Source organism: Atheta coriaria, unplaced genomic scaffold, assembly GCF_025399875.1.
Source record: "Atheta coriaria isolate IRGN ID8LTWV9N9 unplaced genomic scaffold, Caltech_Dcor_3.1 hic_scaffold_5_pilon, whole genome shotgun sequence".
Lineage (NCBI taxonomy): Eukaryota > Metazoa > Arthropoda > Insecta > Coleoptera > Staphylinidae > Dalotia > Dalotia coriaria.
This window is the reverse complement of record NW_027045447.1, coordinates 2,171,435-2,187,152: the sequence shown is the minus strand read 5'-3', so window position 1 is coordinate 2,187,152 and position 15,718 is coordinate 2,171,435. Positions and strand designations below refer to the sequence as shown.

Below are 15,718 nucleotides of genomic sequence, written 5' to 3'. Positions count from 1 at the left end.
TTGTGCATTCGGGAAGTGAGACAACTCGCGCTTTTAATTGTGCGGGTGCTAGCGCAATGGATGTCGATAACCGAAATTGTAACATAAACACACCGTGTGCAATTGACTCACGCGTAATTGACTCATTAACTTCTGGCCCGAATCTGATTGCAGGCGCGCCGCATGCGTATGTTGTACAAGCAATGAAGAAGAAGAAGAAAGAAGGTAGGTGTTTTTAGTTTGGCGGACCGCCGCCAGAGTGCCTTTGGCGCGCGCGGCGCTGGGTTTAAAGAGAGATTGGCGCTCGGCAGTGCCAACATTCGGTTGCTATCTCAGTAACGGGCAGTGTCCATCAACCTCTGTGCTTGTGGTGCAGTGCGAATACACGTATTTATTTATAAACAAACGTAAGTACATTTTTTACTTTATAATCCACAAAACAAAACAAAAATTTCAATTTTTTAAATTTTTTATTATAAAACAAATGAAATCGTTATATTTTTATATATACTCATCAAAAATATTATTTTTTACGGTTTTTAATTAAATTCCACGCGTTTTTATTACAAATTTTATTATTTTGATGAATTTATTTAGAAAATTAAGTTTTGTGCATGTTTCACGACATCTATCAACGTTTTCCCACACTTATTAATATCCACTCATTGGAAAACCTTGAAATTGCAATAGGACCGGTACGCTAGTAAACAAACAACAATAGATAAAAATAAATCAAGACTTTCTTGCTCAGGAAAAGGCCTGAGAAATAAATTGCAATAAAAATTCGTGCATATAACGCTGGCATCCGCGTGTTGAAGATGTGAAACTGTTGATTTCGTGTGTGTGATGTGCGTTGGTTTAAACTTTTGAAGATGTGAAAGTGCTACTTTCCTATTATGTTTATTAGGCAGACTTATTAAACGATTTTGAGAAGATCTCCGGCATTGATATCTCCGTAACTTTTTGTTTACGAATTGAAATGCCGAGTGTTTTAAAAGATTTGTAAGACATTTTTGCATTAATTGGTTTAATTGCAGTTGATAAACAAATAATGAGAGATGTAAACAATTCAATGTAAATAATGCGAGGTTATAAGGCGTATTTTTTTGCATAATCTTCATAATTTTCAACTCTGTCGCACATCTACATCTCTGATATTGTTATTATTGTTATTTATTTATTTCAACGAAGGCAATTTTATTGTTTGTTTATTGTAATATATATTTGCATCGCAAATTACCGGAAATTATGAATATGAAGAGTTGGCACAGTTTTTACAGTCTACAGTGTTTGGTATAGTTATCTATGAATAACTCGATAACAGATCAATAAATATTTATAATTTTTTATAAATAAATTCAATATTAAAATCTACGTCGAATAGTAAAAATATTTCATTAAAAAAATTAATTTTCAGTAAATTAAAAGCATTTTTAGCGCAACTTTATATTTTTTGACAAAATTTTAAAAAGTTTTTTGTTTATAACTATTCTTACATTGATTGTATCTATGAAACATTAATCTTGGCGTATGTAGAATTAATTCTCTGTTTATGGCTGAAAGAATTATAATTTTACCATAAACAGTCTTAGAGTAATTCATAAAAAACAAAATAAAATGAAGTAAAAGTAAAATTCCTAATAAGTTTAATTTATTTGCTCCAATTTTTTACGTCAATTAATTGCTATTAAACTAGATAGTTATGTATAACAAGAGTAATTATTTTAATATAATGCTGAGATTTCATCTTAAACAATGGAATTAAATGAATAAAAAGCTTTTTTCTGACGAAATTAACACATAAAAATTATGAAAATAATTTTAGTCACTTTCTAAACGCCGTAAAATACTTTTTAAAAAATAGCTAGAAATTACTTCCATACTTCATCACATTATGACAAGGTTAATAAGACTCTTTCAGAATTTAAATCACTTCCATGTCTTTATTTACGTTTTTAACGCATTCATTATTAGTTAGTCATTAAACACATACAAGTAGAAGTTTAAATATTACATTTTAAGGTAACCTTCGCACTTTGCCTAAAATTAAAATCAATACAGAGTGTTCCAAAGTGAAAAAAATTATATTTTAGTGAAAAAAAGTTAATAACTTGATTATTTCATGTTTAAAAAGAAATTTAAACAAAATTTCATCTAGAAACCTCAATATTTTCGTAATTTTACTTGTCTATACGTATTTTCTGTCAATACACGTGTGTATTGTGTGTGAACCTTGCAAATTAAGGACGTCATCTTTTTTTTATGCAATACACACATGAAACCACGTGCGAGTAAGAGACAACCAACAAGATTGGATGGAGATGTGGTGATTGTAGCTGTGTGTGTGTTCGGTTCGACGAAACAACACAAATTGCTCGGACGCAAAGCGTGCCGAGTCAGTGCGCTACCGACTGCGACATCATTCCGATCGAGACGATCTTCAGTTTCAATTTCACTTGCTCAGTTCACTTTTGCTTGCGTTTACGTCGTTTACGAAAAACGCGCCACTTGCGACACACCAACCCAGACCAGCTCGATAGACATCGCATATTATATTATACATTATTATAATATAGCAACGACATACGAAATTAAATTTCACGTTTATTGCAGAGTTTTCGAGAATAATTTCATAAGTCGAAATACAAGTGAAACAATTTCTTGGGTTTGTATGCACTAGAAACACTAATTTAGTTTTAGTTTACATTTCATCATTAACTATTTTTGCACGTATATTAACTGCAGTGTACTATATTTGGACAGAAATAAGTGAAAAGTGTGTGGAATACGAGTGTGAGTCATTTAGAAATTTAAATTTTCAACCAGCTTAGACATTTCTTTGTCCTTGTGCACGTATGATTTAAATTTGGCATAGTTAATACTTAATTAGTGACATTTCAAGTCCAGTTTGCTCGTTAACTGTGTTAAAAGTGTGTAATGACAGGTTATTACCAAATTTATAAGTTTACTACATGTTGTAGATCATATAGATCACGAAAACCTGTTTCAACGCGTTTTATTTTCACTTTATCGATATTTTTGCAAATCAATTTATTTTATTTGTGTGAATTTACTTAATGAATTGAAACTTAGTAAAGTAAACTAAGTACGCGTACTTTCTCTTCGAGTCTTTTGAATTTATCGATCGCATTCACTCACCTAGTCAGCTGCGAAATTGTCTTTGCATACCAATCATATTTTTCGAACGTTCGCGCGTAAAAACGTAATATTTTATAAATAATTACACTAGAAATGAGTACTAATATCATTAGTGACAGCGTGGACGGTTTGTGAGATAAGTAGTGCACTTACTCGAAGGCCGAACGATCAAGGCCTTCTTCTTTTCAATCGATATCAATGAAATTGAGTTTTAAATTAATACAAACATCTAAAAACTACTAAAATTCATTCATTTAATTTTTTATTTGTATTGGTATTGAATAATTTTGTATTTAATCGGTGCCAAGGTAAGGTGTAGAAGAAAGGATTTAGGTTTTGTCTTTTGCGAGAAAACTTTGCGAATTCTGCAAACTTCAAGCGTCCAGCAATTGCAGAGATAATACGCGATGCATTAGTGCTGAATGCGTGAATGCGATTGCATTATGTTGACAAGAGGGGGACAATTATTGCACATTAAAGATGAGCAACACTTAAATCGTGCTTAAGTGCGTAACGAGACGCAATATCAGGCACTAAACTATAAACTAAAGAGGAGAATTAACAAAAGGACGAGAGGAATAAGTTTAGGCATGCGTATAATAGGATTTCTGCCATTTAGGTTAGTTTTAAACATCGTGAGTCAAGATGAATATTTCACGTATGAATTCGTTTAGTTTTTATTTAATAACTTCTAAACTATTAAATATTAATGAATTATTTCTTCAGAATCTTATTAAGCATTAAATTCTTGATCATTATTCTTAAAGTTATTATTTATAGCTTATTTTTATTACTAGTTATTACCAAATTTATAAAAAATATTAAAATTTTATGATTAAAAATTTTATTTGTTAATAACTATAACAGAAATATTGTTAACAACAAAAAATTTATTTAGTTTTGTGCAGAATTTAATCATAAATCAATTTATACAAAAATAATTATCTTATCATAAATAGTGTTTGAGTAATTAATTAAAACCTAAAATCAATTTTTTTTTAAAGAGTTTTTTTAGGTTTTCAATCATTTTGCAAATTTACGTCTTAAATAACATCCTTTTAAACAGTAAACTTAAAATGAAAGTACTTATTTAACGATCGGTTTTAAATTTAAACGTAAATTTGTTTTATTTTTGGCTTGCAATTTACTTGTCAGGATAGAGCTGTACGTTTACGACTTGAATCATTTGATGTGTGTAATCGAAGTTCGAAAAAAAACCGAAAGTTGCACTCAAGATCAAATTCAAAACCCAAACATATGGCATGCGTTAAACTTACCTTCGATTTCTTCAAGTTAGGAAACACATACCTGCGAAAAAAAGTTTGCACTTTTTTTATAATTCGGTTCAAATTATTATATTGATTTGTGTAGCAAGTGGATTACAAAACAGTTGCATGAGTTATTCGAGTTATTTGTGTGTTTGTTTGCATAAAGTTTGTTAACGCAGTTGAAAAGTAGGTAAAGTCGTAATCTGTTGAAATTAATTGTTAACTAAAGCGTTAAGTTTCAAGTATTACCGGCTGTTACTAAATTAAAACCAAAACCAAAATTTACTCACGATTATTTTTCGATTACATTTAATTGATTTCGACTTTGATTGACAATTTTAGATCACTTTAGCGATTGAGAGTAAAAGTGTGGTGACAAAATTAATCAGTCAATTAGTGATCTAATAGATTTAACAAGTTATGTTGGATTAATTTCAGGAAGAAAATATTGATATTGCATAACGTGAATTTCATTAAAATTATTTTAATATTGCAAGGAAGTGTGAAAAGAAATAAATATTTGTTGAGTTAAGTAAGCTTAAAGTTTGGCTTAAGTCAATTCAGCATCGGGTGAGAATTAAAACTTAAAAAAGACCGAAAATGGTCAGTGGTATTGTCAATATTGTGTCTTTTTGTTGTGTATGACACGCGTTCGAACATGTGCGATCGGGAATTAATGGATTCGTTAATAGCTACTTAAGTGAGCCGGGCATGAATGCACATGCACGCGAACGTGTCACTTAATTAATTAAGTACTAGTTACCACATCACTTCATTAGACACTTGTCCTAATACTCTTAAGACTGACTTAAATTGACCTAAGAAATTATTTTGTAACACATGCGAAGCAAGAAATAATTCCAATTGTAATATTTATTTAAAGTTAAACTTTTATTCCGAATAAAATGGAACACAAAGTAAAGTTGAAAGTAAAAGTGACTCGGGCAGTAAGTAGTCGGTTCTTGACGTGTTTGTAGGTCAGTTTTATTAAAATGCTAGTCAACATGTTCTACAGTAATATAGATTTAATCAAAATTTATAATTTAATAGTACGCGTCTATTACGCAGGATAAATGCTAGTTAAATATTGAATCGAAAGTGAATTTTATTGAATAAAGCAAATATCTGCAGAATATTCCTATATTTGTTTATTTTATACTTGATAAACTCTATGTTTGTTTCTTGCACTTTACAAATCTTACGCAAGACAAGAAATAAGAGATTAATTTAGCAGAAAATTTGCATTTATAAATTTCTAATTCGTTAATTCGTGAAACGCAGAGTGGAAAAATCAATGTCACAATGTTTACAAGTTGACAGTAATTGTCTGCATTGTTTGCTTGCATCTTAAAATCGAAAATTGCATTTTGCATTCACTTTCCCTCTGAAAATAACGCGATTTAATTAATTTTTATTGCAGCTTAATATTTGAGTAGGTAAATAAGTAAAAGTAAATTAAGTAAAGCAAATGCAATATAACCAACCACAATTGCTCACTGTTTGCGGTAATTCTTCATAACTGATGTGAGTGTGTTGGCGATTCAAATCCGTATGATTTACCTGCCGGACTTACATAAACCGCGCGTTGTGGCGTCGTCGTCATCGTAAACTTGCAACACACTCTTTGGTATCTCTCGGTTCGCGTTACTCCGTTACCATTTCTTGTGCACACAAGTCCATCGCGTATTCGATCGGACCGATTCGACGTGCCGAGCAAAAGTAAAAAAGCGAAATCAGTCTCTAATTAAAGCTGCGAGCGGTCGGCGGCGCGTTCAACACACTCACAATAAAGCGATTTCATTTCGTACGTTTATTATTATTATTTACCAGCAATTAAATTCCTTAAAAAAATTTAATTATTGTGCAGTGATTAATTTTCTGTTTTGGTTTGTTTCAGGAGTGATAACCTAGTCTAGTCAATATGAAATACTTAAGTGTCGTGTGTGCTCTCTGTGTGTTGGTTGCTCTTACGAATGGCGCGCCTATGCCACAAAATGATCAGGTACGTTATCATCAATCAATTAATTCAAAAAGTTTCACGTCTACTTTATACCTGAAACTTGTATCATCAATAGTTGCATGTTTTAATTATTAAATCGCATGATTTACATGGTTTTTGGTGAGTTTTTTGCACGGGTTTGGGGATAATATTTAGTTTTAAAATTCATTTGAAGCCAAAATTACAAAACGAAAGTGCTTCGACATTCGCTTACCTATCACATTGAAAACTTTTCTTCCACGAACTAAAAACAGACGATGTGCATGATTAGATTCGGTTTGTTTGGTGAACACGAGGAATGTTTTTCTTTTTGTGAGACAAATTTGGTCCGAATTCGTGATTTTGCCGATTCGTTATCACGCTCAGCATTTAATTCGGATCCTCCGAACGTGAAATACTCGACGAGTCGAAGAAGAAAGTAAAATAAGTGAAAGTTTCCCCTTTCTCGATGCGACGCACGTGATGCTCGTACCACTACAATGATAATAATCGCTAAAGGATGATAAACTTGTGTCGTGTGTCATTGCGGACGTATTGCATCACAGAAATAATTAAAATTCACTTTTGGAATTTTTATTCATTTTAATCCAACACGGATGTTTTAAATGGTTCAAATTGACGCGTTTTTAACTTGCGCGTCTTGTTTGACTAAGAAAAACACACAAATTACGCCGTCGGCGACACACCGCACACGAAATCATGCTCATGATTATTTACAGCGTAATAAATATCTCTAAACGTCGATTTTGTTTATGACCGTCATTAGTAACAACAATTGCTTGTACTTATATTACCTACTTCCATGTCACACACAATCGAACATAATGTTTGACGAGTTAAATGTATGCAATTGTGCAGTCACACGTGTGTAGTGGGTTGCAGTGTTGCCATTCGTTTTTCAATAATATATATATGTAACTGTTTGTGCATCCTCGTTAGCGGTAGGGTTATGTTTCTGGCATGCAACATTGAAACCAGCTGGATCTGAACAGTCGATTGACGACTAGATCTCCATCTCAAAAGCAAATAGTCCAAGCGTTTGTGGACTATCATCACATCACCAGTATCTAAACGTAAACGCATGCGTTGTTGTAATGTTGTAATTTGGGTTGTATTTAAATGTGCGTCTCCGCAGGATAATGGAGTGGACACGCGCGCTCAGACGACGCAAATCGTCAACGGAATTAATAATAAAATTAAACTGCTTCGCCAGTATTGTCCGCAACTCTTTCAGGTAAATAATTAATTTGATGAAGAACTTGATCTTTTTGAGAAGAGAAAAAAACTATTATGACAGTTTTATGCAAGAGATGATTTCGACTTTTCTCTCATTTTTGTTATGTCTCATGTATGTTATTGATTTTGAATATTTGAATGTATAAGTTATTGGAGTTTATAAAGTGATCGGTTGACCAACTTTTCTTTTCACTTCCACTTCGCACACGTCTCACGCGATTACGTAACGCCGCATTAAAATTCGAAATTTTACGCGCGCGCGCCGCTATTACTTTTTGTGTTTTGTTTGCCACTCGCCGCGACAAACACTTTCTAATTATTAAGCAGTTATGAATAAACGCAGCGGTGCATTTTTTGTCGCACCGAGTTCGATATTGATCAACATTTGCATTCCGTTAAGAGTAAATCATAAAAAAAAATAGAAATTAAATTATAAAAATAAAAACTCTTCGATTAAGTCATTCGGAAACCTTGTTAGAGCACGCTTTTTATTTCCTAATTGAATTTATTGCTGAATATCGAGATGCAATTACAAAATTTCCGATTGCGTAAGCAATTAGCTCAAATTACTCACTAAATTACGCATGCCACTTTATAAACTTTATGAACTTATGTGTCTCTATGCAAGAGGCAAGAAAAAATAGTACAATATGTCCAAAATCCCAGGTGATAGATAACGTAATACAGAACGTGACCAGCACGGCGTTTAGAGTGATCGGACGAGTGGTGCTGCAGAGCGGCGCGCTTGGCATTGGCGGCGGAGGAGGTGGCGGCGGCGGTAGCAGCTCGGGTGGGTCTCGGGTCAGCGTCGTCCTGCCGACGTTTGGTCCCGATGACGACGACTATGACGACGAAGAGGAGGAGTCGAACAATCTTGTGGCGAGCAGCAGTACTACTGAGGCTAGTAGCTCATCCCCCACCACTACTACTACTACTACTACTACTACTACATCATCATCAGTCGACAATGCAGATATCAACATTCGCATCGACGACAAGCGCAACCTGTTGGCGACTAGCGCCGAACACATTTCTGACACTGCACCGTACACAGTATGCAACGAAATTCAGTCGTCCTTTTTTTTTATTTTGTTTTCAAGACCAACCATTTTGACAGCGTTTGGTCGTTCAATCGTTTTAATCGTGTTCATTGAACATTCCATCATGAATTATGACTCTGTGGAATGATTTTAATTTTTTTTTGATTTTTTTTCTTTTTATTTATTTATTTAAAAGCTTTGTTTAACCGTACACGAGACAAAGCTTACATTAACATTGATTACCTACACTATACTTATTATTGCATGCATTGCTTCGCTTTTTATCTCATATTCTGCATTGTTTTCATTTCATGTCAATTATTTTTTATAGTTTTTGGTTTAAATGACTAAATATTGATAATTTTACAGTCTCCGGCAAGCGAAACGCGATCAAAGCGCGAAACAGCCGAAAGGACGATAAGAGCAGCCGAAGACGCAAAGGCCAGCGATCAGGAATCAGCCGCCTCCGGCGGTAATGCGTTGAACCCCTCTGATGATCTGTCTAATGTGGAGGCGGACGACGCGGACCGCGACAAGCGCTTCTTGCCCTTCGGTGGTAGCTTTGGCGCGTCCGCCTCCGCGGGCGGCTCGGCCGGCGGCTCCGGCAACTTCCTCTTCGATATTATTCGGGTAAGCAACGATTAACAAACAGCAAACTTGTACATGTACAATTTCTGAGAGAAAAAGAAAAGAAATCAGAAGTTTCTCCTCCTTTTTAACCATTAATATTGTGTTATTGTGTATTATTGACTAATATTAATAACTCTACGAGAAGGTTACAACGGTTACAGTTTAAATTAAAATAATTACTTTGTTAGACTTTCATGAGGAGGTAAAAATCGGCACGCAAATGTTTGCGTGTAAATTGCATAATTAATAGCATAACACTAGCTACCATACTATTTTTTTATATTGTCTACAATTAAATAATATGAGTGCATTTCTGTTCAATTTCCTTCAACAACAGTTGCTCGTAAAGCGCTCGTTCACTTTCGCTCATAAAAGCGTCGAACAAAAATTGCCACACCAAGTGAGAACAGAGAGGCGCATCATAGCAATACTTGTAATTAATGATCTGGCCGTAAACTATTAATACCCACTTGCTAAATGATTATTTACAACGCGACGAGGAAGCTCCATAAATCATTTACGCATGTGTGTGAATTTTTTTTGGAAATCGTTTCAAAATGTGGCCTGTTGTTAATTAAACGGCGTTTTTGGGTTCGTAAAACTGAAATTTTATAGTGTCAAGGTGTCAAGGTGATCTGCAAGCGATCCGTGTTGATTTGTGCAATCGGCGATTTATTAAAATATCGCGCAAGACCTCATTTTACCAACTAATTGACATTTAAAACTTATTACGTACGCATGCCTGCATTAATAATTATTTATTTTTTCCTAGTAAGAGATGTTGATTCAATCGAGAATTGTTTGTTTAATTCTTTTCATCACGATTTTTACGTTCACTTTTCAAAAATCAATCATTCAAAGAGTATTAGCTATGAAAGGTAATCTTGTAGGTGTTCACGAATTGCGATTTCTTAATTTAGTCGGCAGCTACTCCGATTGCAGAACACTACATAATAAATGAAATTAATGCATAAAATATGTATTAATTATGCCACAATACGCGCGCGCGAAAGTCCGCGCGCTCGGCCGCACGTTTTGCGCAATCTCGAAGGTTGCACTCGCGATTCGCGAAACGCGAGCACGAAGAATAAAATATAATAGAAACGGTTAACGACGCCGTTAACTTACGACAAATCGCCGCCGAATCTGAACCTACATGTCCAAATACGGCTCCAAACGGAATCATATCGCATATTGCATGTAGTGCAATGCAATGCAATGCAATTGTTGTCGTCGTCGGGAAACGACATTCTTGTAACTTGTACCCGCCGCCATCTTGTTTTTGTTACGTGACACAATGAATGCAAAGTGTATCAATTTTGCTGTGTTACGCCATCGCAAAACTCCGACGAAAACTCATATACTTAGACAAGAGTATCACATAAATCGCTTTCACCTACTTGACTAGATCGAACGAATGCAATATCTCTGAAAATAAATACCAGTAATGTTGTGCGTGACAGACTACGCCCTCTATCGGCTAAGCTGATGAAATACGACGTGGCCATGTTAGTAGCTGTGTGTAATAACTTATTAATCGACAGAGAAGATGATTGTTTGAGATGTGTTGTTGTCCCACATATGTTTTTGGGTGTTGTTTAGAGCACCGCGGACGGAGCAGCGAGGGCGGCCGGCACCGTGTACCGCATGATTGCAGGCACTGAAAACGTCGGACTCGGTTTTACAGCAACTGCCTCCTCGGCGAGAACGTTCTTACCTCAGGTATTTTCTATCCTCAAGACGAATCTTCCCTCAAACACACCTCCAACATAGCTTGATAATCTTTCGATTAATTAATTTAATTAACTCTCGTTATATTTTTCCGTTTTGGCGCAAGACACTTGACAACTTTTTTTAAACAAGAAATTTTTCTGTAAGAAAAGAAGAAAGCATTGTAAGAAAATTTCGGTCAACTTTCTTGTGACAAAATCGATCCAGTCTCTTTTTCTTGACTTCTTGACTAGTGGTTGAACTTTCGTTAGTTGGTGCTTTACTCTACGTCTCTAAACTTCACGCTGTTTTCTATCGCAAATTGTACAAATCATTTTTTATTAATTAGCCACGGTGTTTGTGATATTGTTTTTTGTTGTTGTTGTACGTGGTATTTTTGTTATTAAACTTTTCTCCAACGTGTACATACACCAGCGGCACGGTTTCGGTTTTCGATTTTTCATTATGTAATTAATACTATTTTATGCATATTTTTTTATTTATATTAATTCAACTGTTTTGTGTTTTCGTGATTTTTTATTTTTGATTCAAGTTTTTTTTCGTATTGATTTCACTTTAAATTCGACACTTTTACATTTTTACCAAACATTTGCGAAATTTGAGTTGCATGTTTATACACACAACAAATGTTATAATGTCTGGTTGTTTCGCTACTACTTCTTTTCATTTAGCTCTGATTTTCTTTGATTTGCTAACATTGATCTCTTTGTTAACTGTGTTGCTGCCTCTTCCTACATTTACTCTCTTGATTAATGTTTGTGCTCGATTAATTCATTAATCTTCCTTTTTCTTCAGCTCCCAAACAGCCGCAATCTTTATTCATCGTCCAAATCTCCTGACAATCCTCTCGACGATGACAAGCAGACAGACATAACAGACAAACAAGACATTTGACTCGACAAAAACTGACTTAGTATTCAATTGTTAAAATGGCGACTTGTTGACAAACAGCGCCATCTAGTAACATGTAGCCGACAAACGACGATTGAGTAGTTGCTGTAAAATTTACGCATGTAGACCAAAAACATTTTTGTACATTCGTAGTAAAAATTGTGCCCTGACAATTTGTTGTAAATAATTTTTAACGCAATCCAACAAATGGAAAATGTATTCCAAGGTCGGCAAGGTAAGTATTGTCCATATAATTGCATTGAGTGCATTGTAGAATAAAGTCCTGTGTAAAAAGAAAACCTCGACATAATAGATAATAGAAACATTTTGGATAATCAGCATGCAAATGTACATAATGTAAATTGTCCGCTCGTAGGCATTGTTCGATATCTGCTATTTTGCGATCGCGAAAACGAAAGTTGCGTCTTCTCGTGCGCACTCTCTTCCAATCGGACGCGCACATATGCTCGTTGGGTTGTTCACATTTAACACGAGACGGATGGAAGTGAAAGCATCTCCTTTCACATCGCGCATCATCTTGTCGTCGTACTCCCGCGTCGTAAAACAAACAACGCATCGTAATGAAGGCGATACGTGTTTGTGTGTTACCTCATCGCGGTTAGAAAAATGCCCAAATCGTAATCGACTGCGTAACTCTTCGAGAACAAGGAAACGATTCGGCTGGAACACATGCAAAATCGAGCATTAAAACGGCAACGGTAACTGTTACATGGCGCTGGCGCACTGTTACAGCCATTTTGAGTCATTTCCGCCGTCACACTTACGCATATTTTCAATTCTTTTATTAAATAACACCGAGTAATTTACTTATATTTCAATCAAATGCAAAACACCACATAGCACAACGGGAATTTATTAAAATTAATTTCATTGCGTGTCGTAATGGCGGTTATTTTGAATAATTTCACCGTAAATTCTGGTACGATGGTGCGCGACGTTATGCAACACATATTACAAGGACGTATCGCGAATAAAACCAACACCTGACTAATTAAATCAACGAAAACGGCAGAAAACTCATTTAAAAAATGCATTCTAATGCTGCAATATTATTATTGATTGTCGCAAAGGCATAAACAGCAATAAATCTGTTTAATTTCTGCGCACGTTGTGGTTGTGCTATTATTTTATTGACTCTTTTGTCTGTACATAGTTAGGAATCGTTTGGACGCAAGCCACGCGTGAAGCATTGTTTCATTTTGTCAGATTTATCGCCGATTGAGTCCGAGCAAGGATTCGATTAGGAAATTAAATTTACATTGCGCGGCGCACATTGTGTAATTATGCACGTACAACCAATGCACACACTCTGTACATTCACCAGTCACAATTATCGCATAATTATTCCGCGGTTCTAATTAAGGATACGTGCGTCACACGTGCGTTAATTAATCAAATGCAGAAGGGTGTAACATATTGTAACATATTCTAATTTAAGTGCCACGTAAATGTATATATGGATTTAATAGTTTTATAAATTGGAATTTTGTGCGTAGCAAGCCTTGTTTGTATGCGAAGGCTAATCACTTAATCCAAACCACATGTAGAATAGGAAAACAAATGTTAAGGTTGATAGATTGCGTTACTAATTGCTTGTTTGTACAGTTGGTTGCTGGTTCGGGCGCTACCGAGGAATCCGACGAGAAGGACAACGCACCGGCCGGTCCGGGCGGCGTGGTTGAGATCGACGTCGCCAAGGGTTCCACTGAGGGTATTCCCGGCCCCATCACTCGTCTCTTCGTACTCGCAAACCGAGGCATCGCCAATCTCATTCAAGACCTGATCTTGGTAACGAAAAACAGAATTGCTTCATTATTTTCACGTAGAACGTAGAACGCCATCTACACGGTTGAACGTAATCATTGCTTTGTTTTACTAGTTATACTAACAGAGAACCTGAATGCTGAAATTTAGCTTACTAATATCTACTTGACCCTTTTTGTGTCTCTTATGTTATGTAACTTTGCTTAACGAGATCCCGGCGTTCGCATAAATTCAATTTAAAGTGTGTAAGTTTCCGCAAGAATTTAGAAAGGCTTAACGTTCGGGCGCGGCCTTCCCAAGAAACCACACCACGTTGGCGTCGGTTCGTTTAAGGGTAACACACGCTCACAACTCACAATCACCTTGCATGCACGATTCATTTTTCTCCGTTTCAACTCCGGTTTGAAAACTGGAGCAATAAACGTTTGCACTTTGCATATAAGTAGTCATTACACGACGGTGAAACCAGTTTAGTGTTAAGTATTAGTTATTATTTAATTGACATTTGTATCTGTAGCGTTAGTAAACGTGTAACTAATTTAATTGTTGTGATTTGTAGCGCATAGCCTCCACGAGCGAAAGGATTGTCAACTTCAAGGCGAGATTGATAACCGCCCTGATCTAAGTTCCAACAACCTAGCATCCATCGAAGTCAATCAGTCACCTCTCATCGGCATCATCGAGCGCGTGCGCCACCACCGCCCTCTATCGTCTAATAGCCTCCATAAAAGGCACGGAACCCACCGCCAACGGACGACGTCATCGCGCGCTCGCTGATGATCGCTCGCTCCGTCTTCCAATGTGCACGTGCTGGCAATTCATCGGCATTCGCATCGACATCCATTGACCATCCGTCCTAAATAACTACTACTTAATTAAGACTTGCTTAGGCGTTGGATATGTACATAGATTAACGCGCGGCGTTTGCCTGTTTTCTTCATCTTTTTTGTCTTTTTGATGAAAATGGGAAAGACGCCGATATCACGAAGTTGCTTATAAATGAAAGTGCGAGAGGATGTGCAGGAGCGCCCACTACCTACTAGGATAGCCGTTATCACCGATAGCACAAACATCAGCTATGAGCACGAATTAGCTTATCACCTGCCTTAATATCACTACAACTTATGTTATTTTCTCTTTTTCTTTTCTCGTTCCTCCGGTATTTCTTCACTTTTACTTTCTACTATATTGTCGTAATTGTAATAATTTAATTAGTGACATTTTTTGTAAATACGCTCTTCTTTTCACCACATTAGAAACTTGCCATCGATGAATTGACATTCATAGAAAGAGCTCAGCAGCAAGAGAACTAAAGAATCTAAGATAAAATCATCTACAAAGAGGATTTCTATGTTATTCAGGGTTTTGGTGTTTTTACGATTAATCGCTGTGGATGATTTTATGTTTTCTACTTAGCTCGTTCGTATAACAAATTCTTTTAGGGAAATTTATTATATTTTTTATTTAAAACGTTTGGAAAATTTGAACACTATCATTGGCGGACAAAATCGTACAATAATTGTTTATGAATTATGAAACTGAACGATTGCTCATTCAACCGTATTATGTATTATGTTGGTTTCTTTTCTGATTTGTGTGTGCGTACACGTTGTAACTGTATATATCTATAAGTGATGTGTTTTACTATTACTTTTTCTTTTTTTACGAATCATAAGATTAGCAAGCGCAACATTAGCAAGCAAGAGTAATAAGAAGCTAAACAAAACTAAGCAATGCCAAGAAGGCTGAAGCTATGCTATGAAACTTTTTTGTAGCTGTGTGAAGGCTGTATGCAAGCAAACATGCAAATGAAAGAAAAAAATGGTGTAGATAATATTTATAGACATTTTGTAATTTTAGAACTTTGTAAATAAACACTAAATTTAAACCACGTGTTTTACTTATTTGAAAATTAATTCTGTTGCATGAATGAAATTTGTTTTCAAATTCGCACGCTTATCAGTGTTCGTATATAAACAACTTTTTTATCTCTTTGACCA

General features: G+C 35.4%; 1 protein-coding gene across 3 annotated transcripts; it reads left to right on the top strand.

Moving 5' to 3' along the window:
* Positions 1-304: 304 nt before the first annotated feature.
* Positions 305-15,606, top strand: LOC135792235 (uncharacterized). Of its 3 annotated transcripts, none has more exons than XM_065302846.1 (7): positions 305-386; positions 6,304-6,408; positions 7,541-7,639; positions 8,308-8,541; positions 9,051-9,311; positions 13,560-13,742; positions 14,278-15,606. In XM_065302846.1, the coding sequence occupies exons 2-7, from the start codon at positions 6,328-6,330 to the stop codon at positions 14,341-14,343; spliced, it is 924 nt and encodes a 307-aa protein (XP_065158918.1). In that variant the 5' UTR covers positions 305-386; positions 6,304-6,327; the 3' UTR covers positions 14,344-15,606. The 3 variants fall into 3 exon arrangements, with proteins under 3 accessions (XP_065158918.1, XP_065158919.1, XP_065158921.1); XM_065302847.1 differs by lacking the exon at positions 305-386 and adding an exon at positions 2,370-2,644; XM_065302849.1 differs by lacking the exon at positions 305-386 and adding an exon at positions 6,049-6,210.
* The last annotated feature ends 112 nt before the right edge of the window (positions 15,607-15,718 follow it).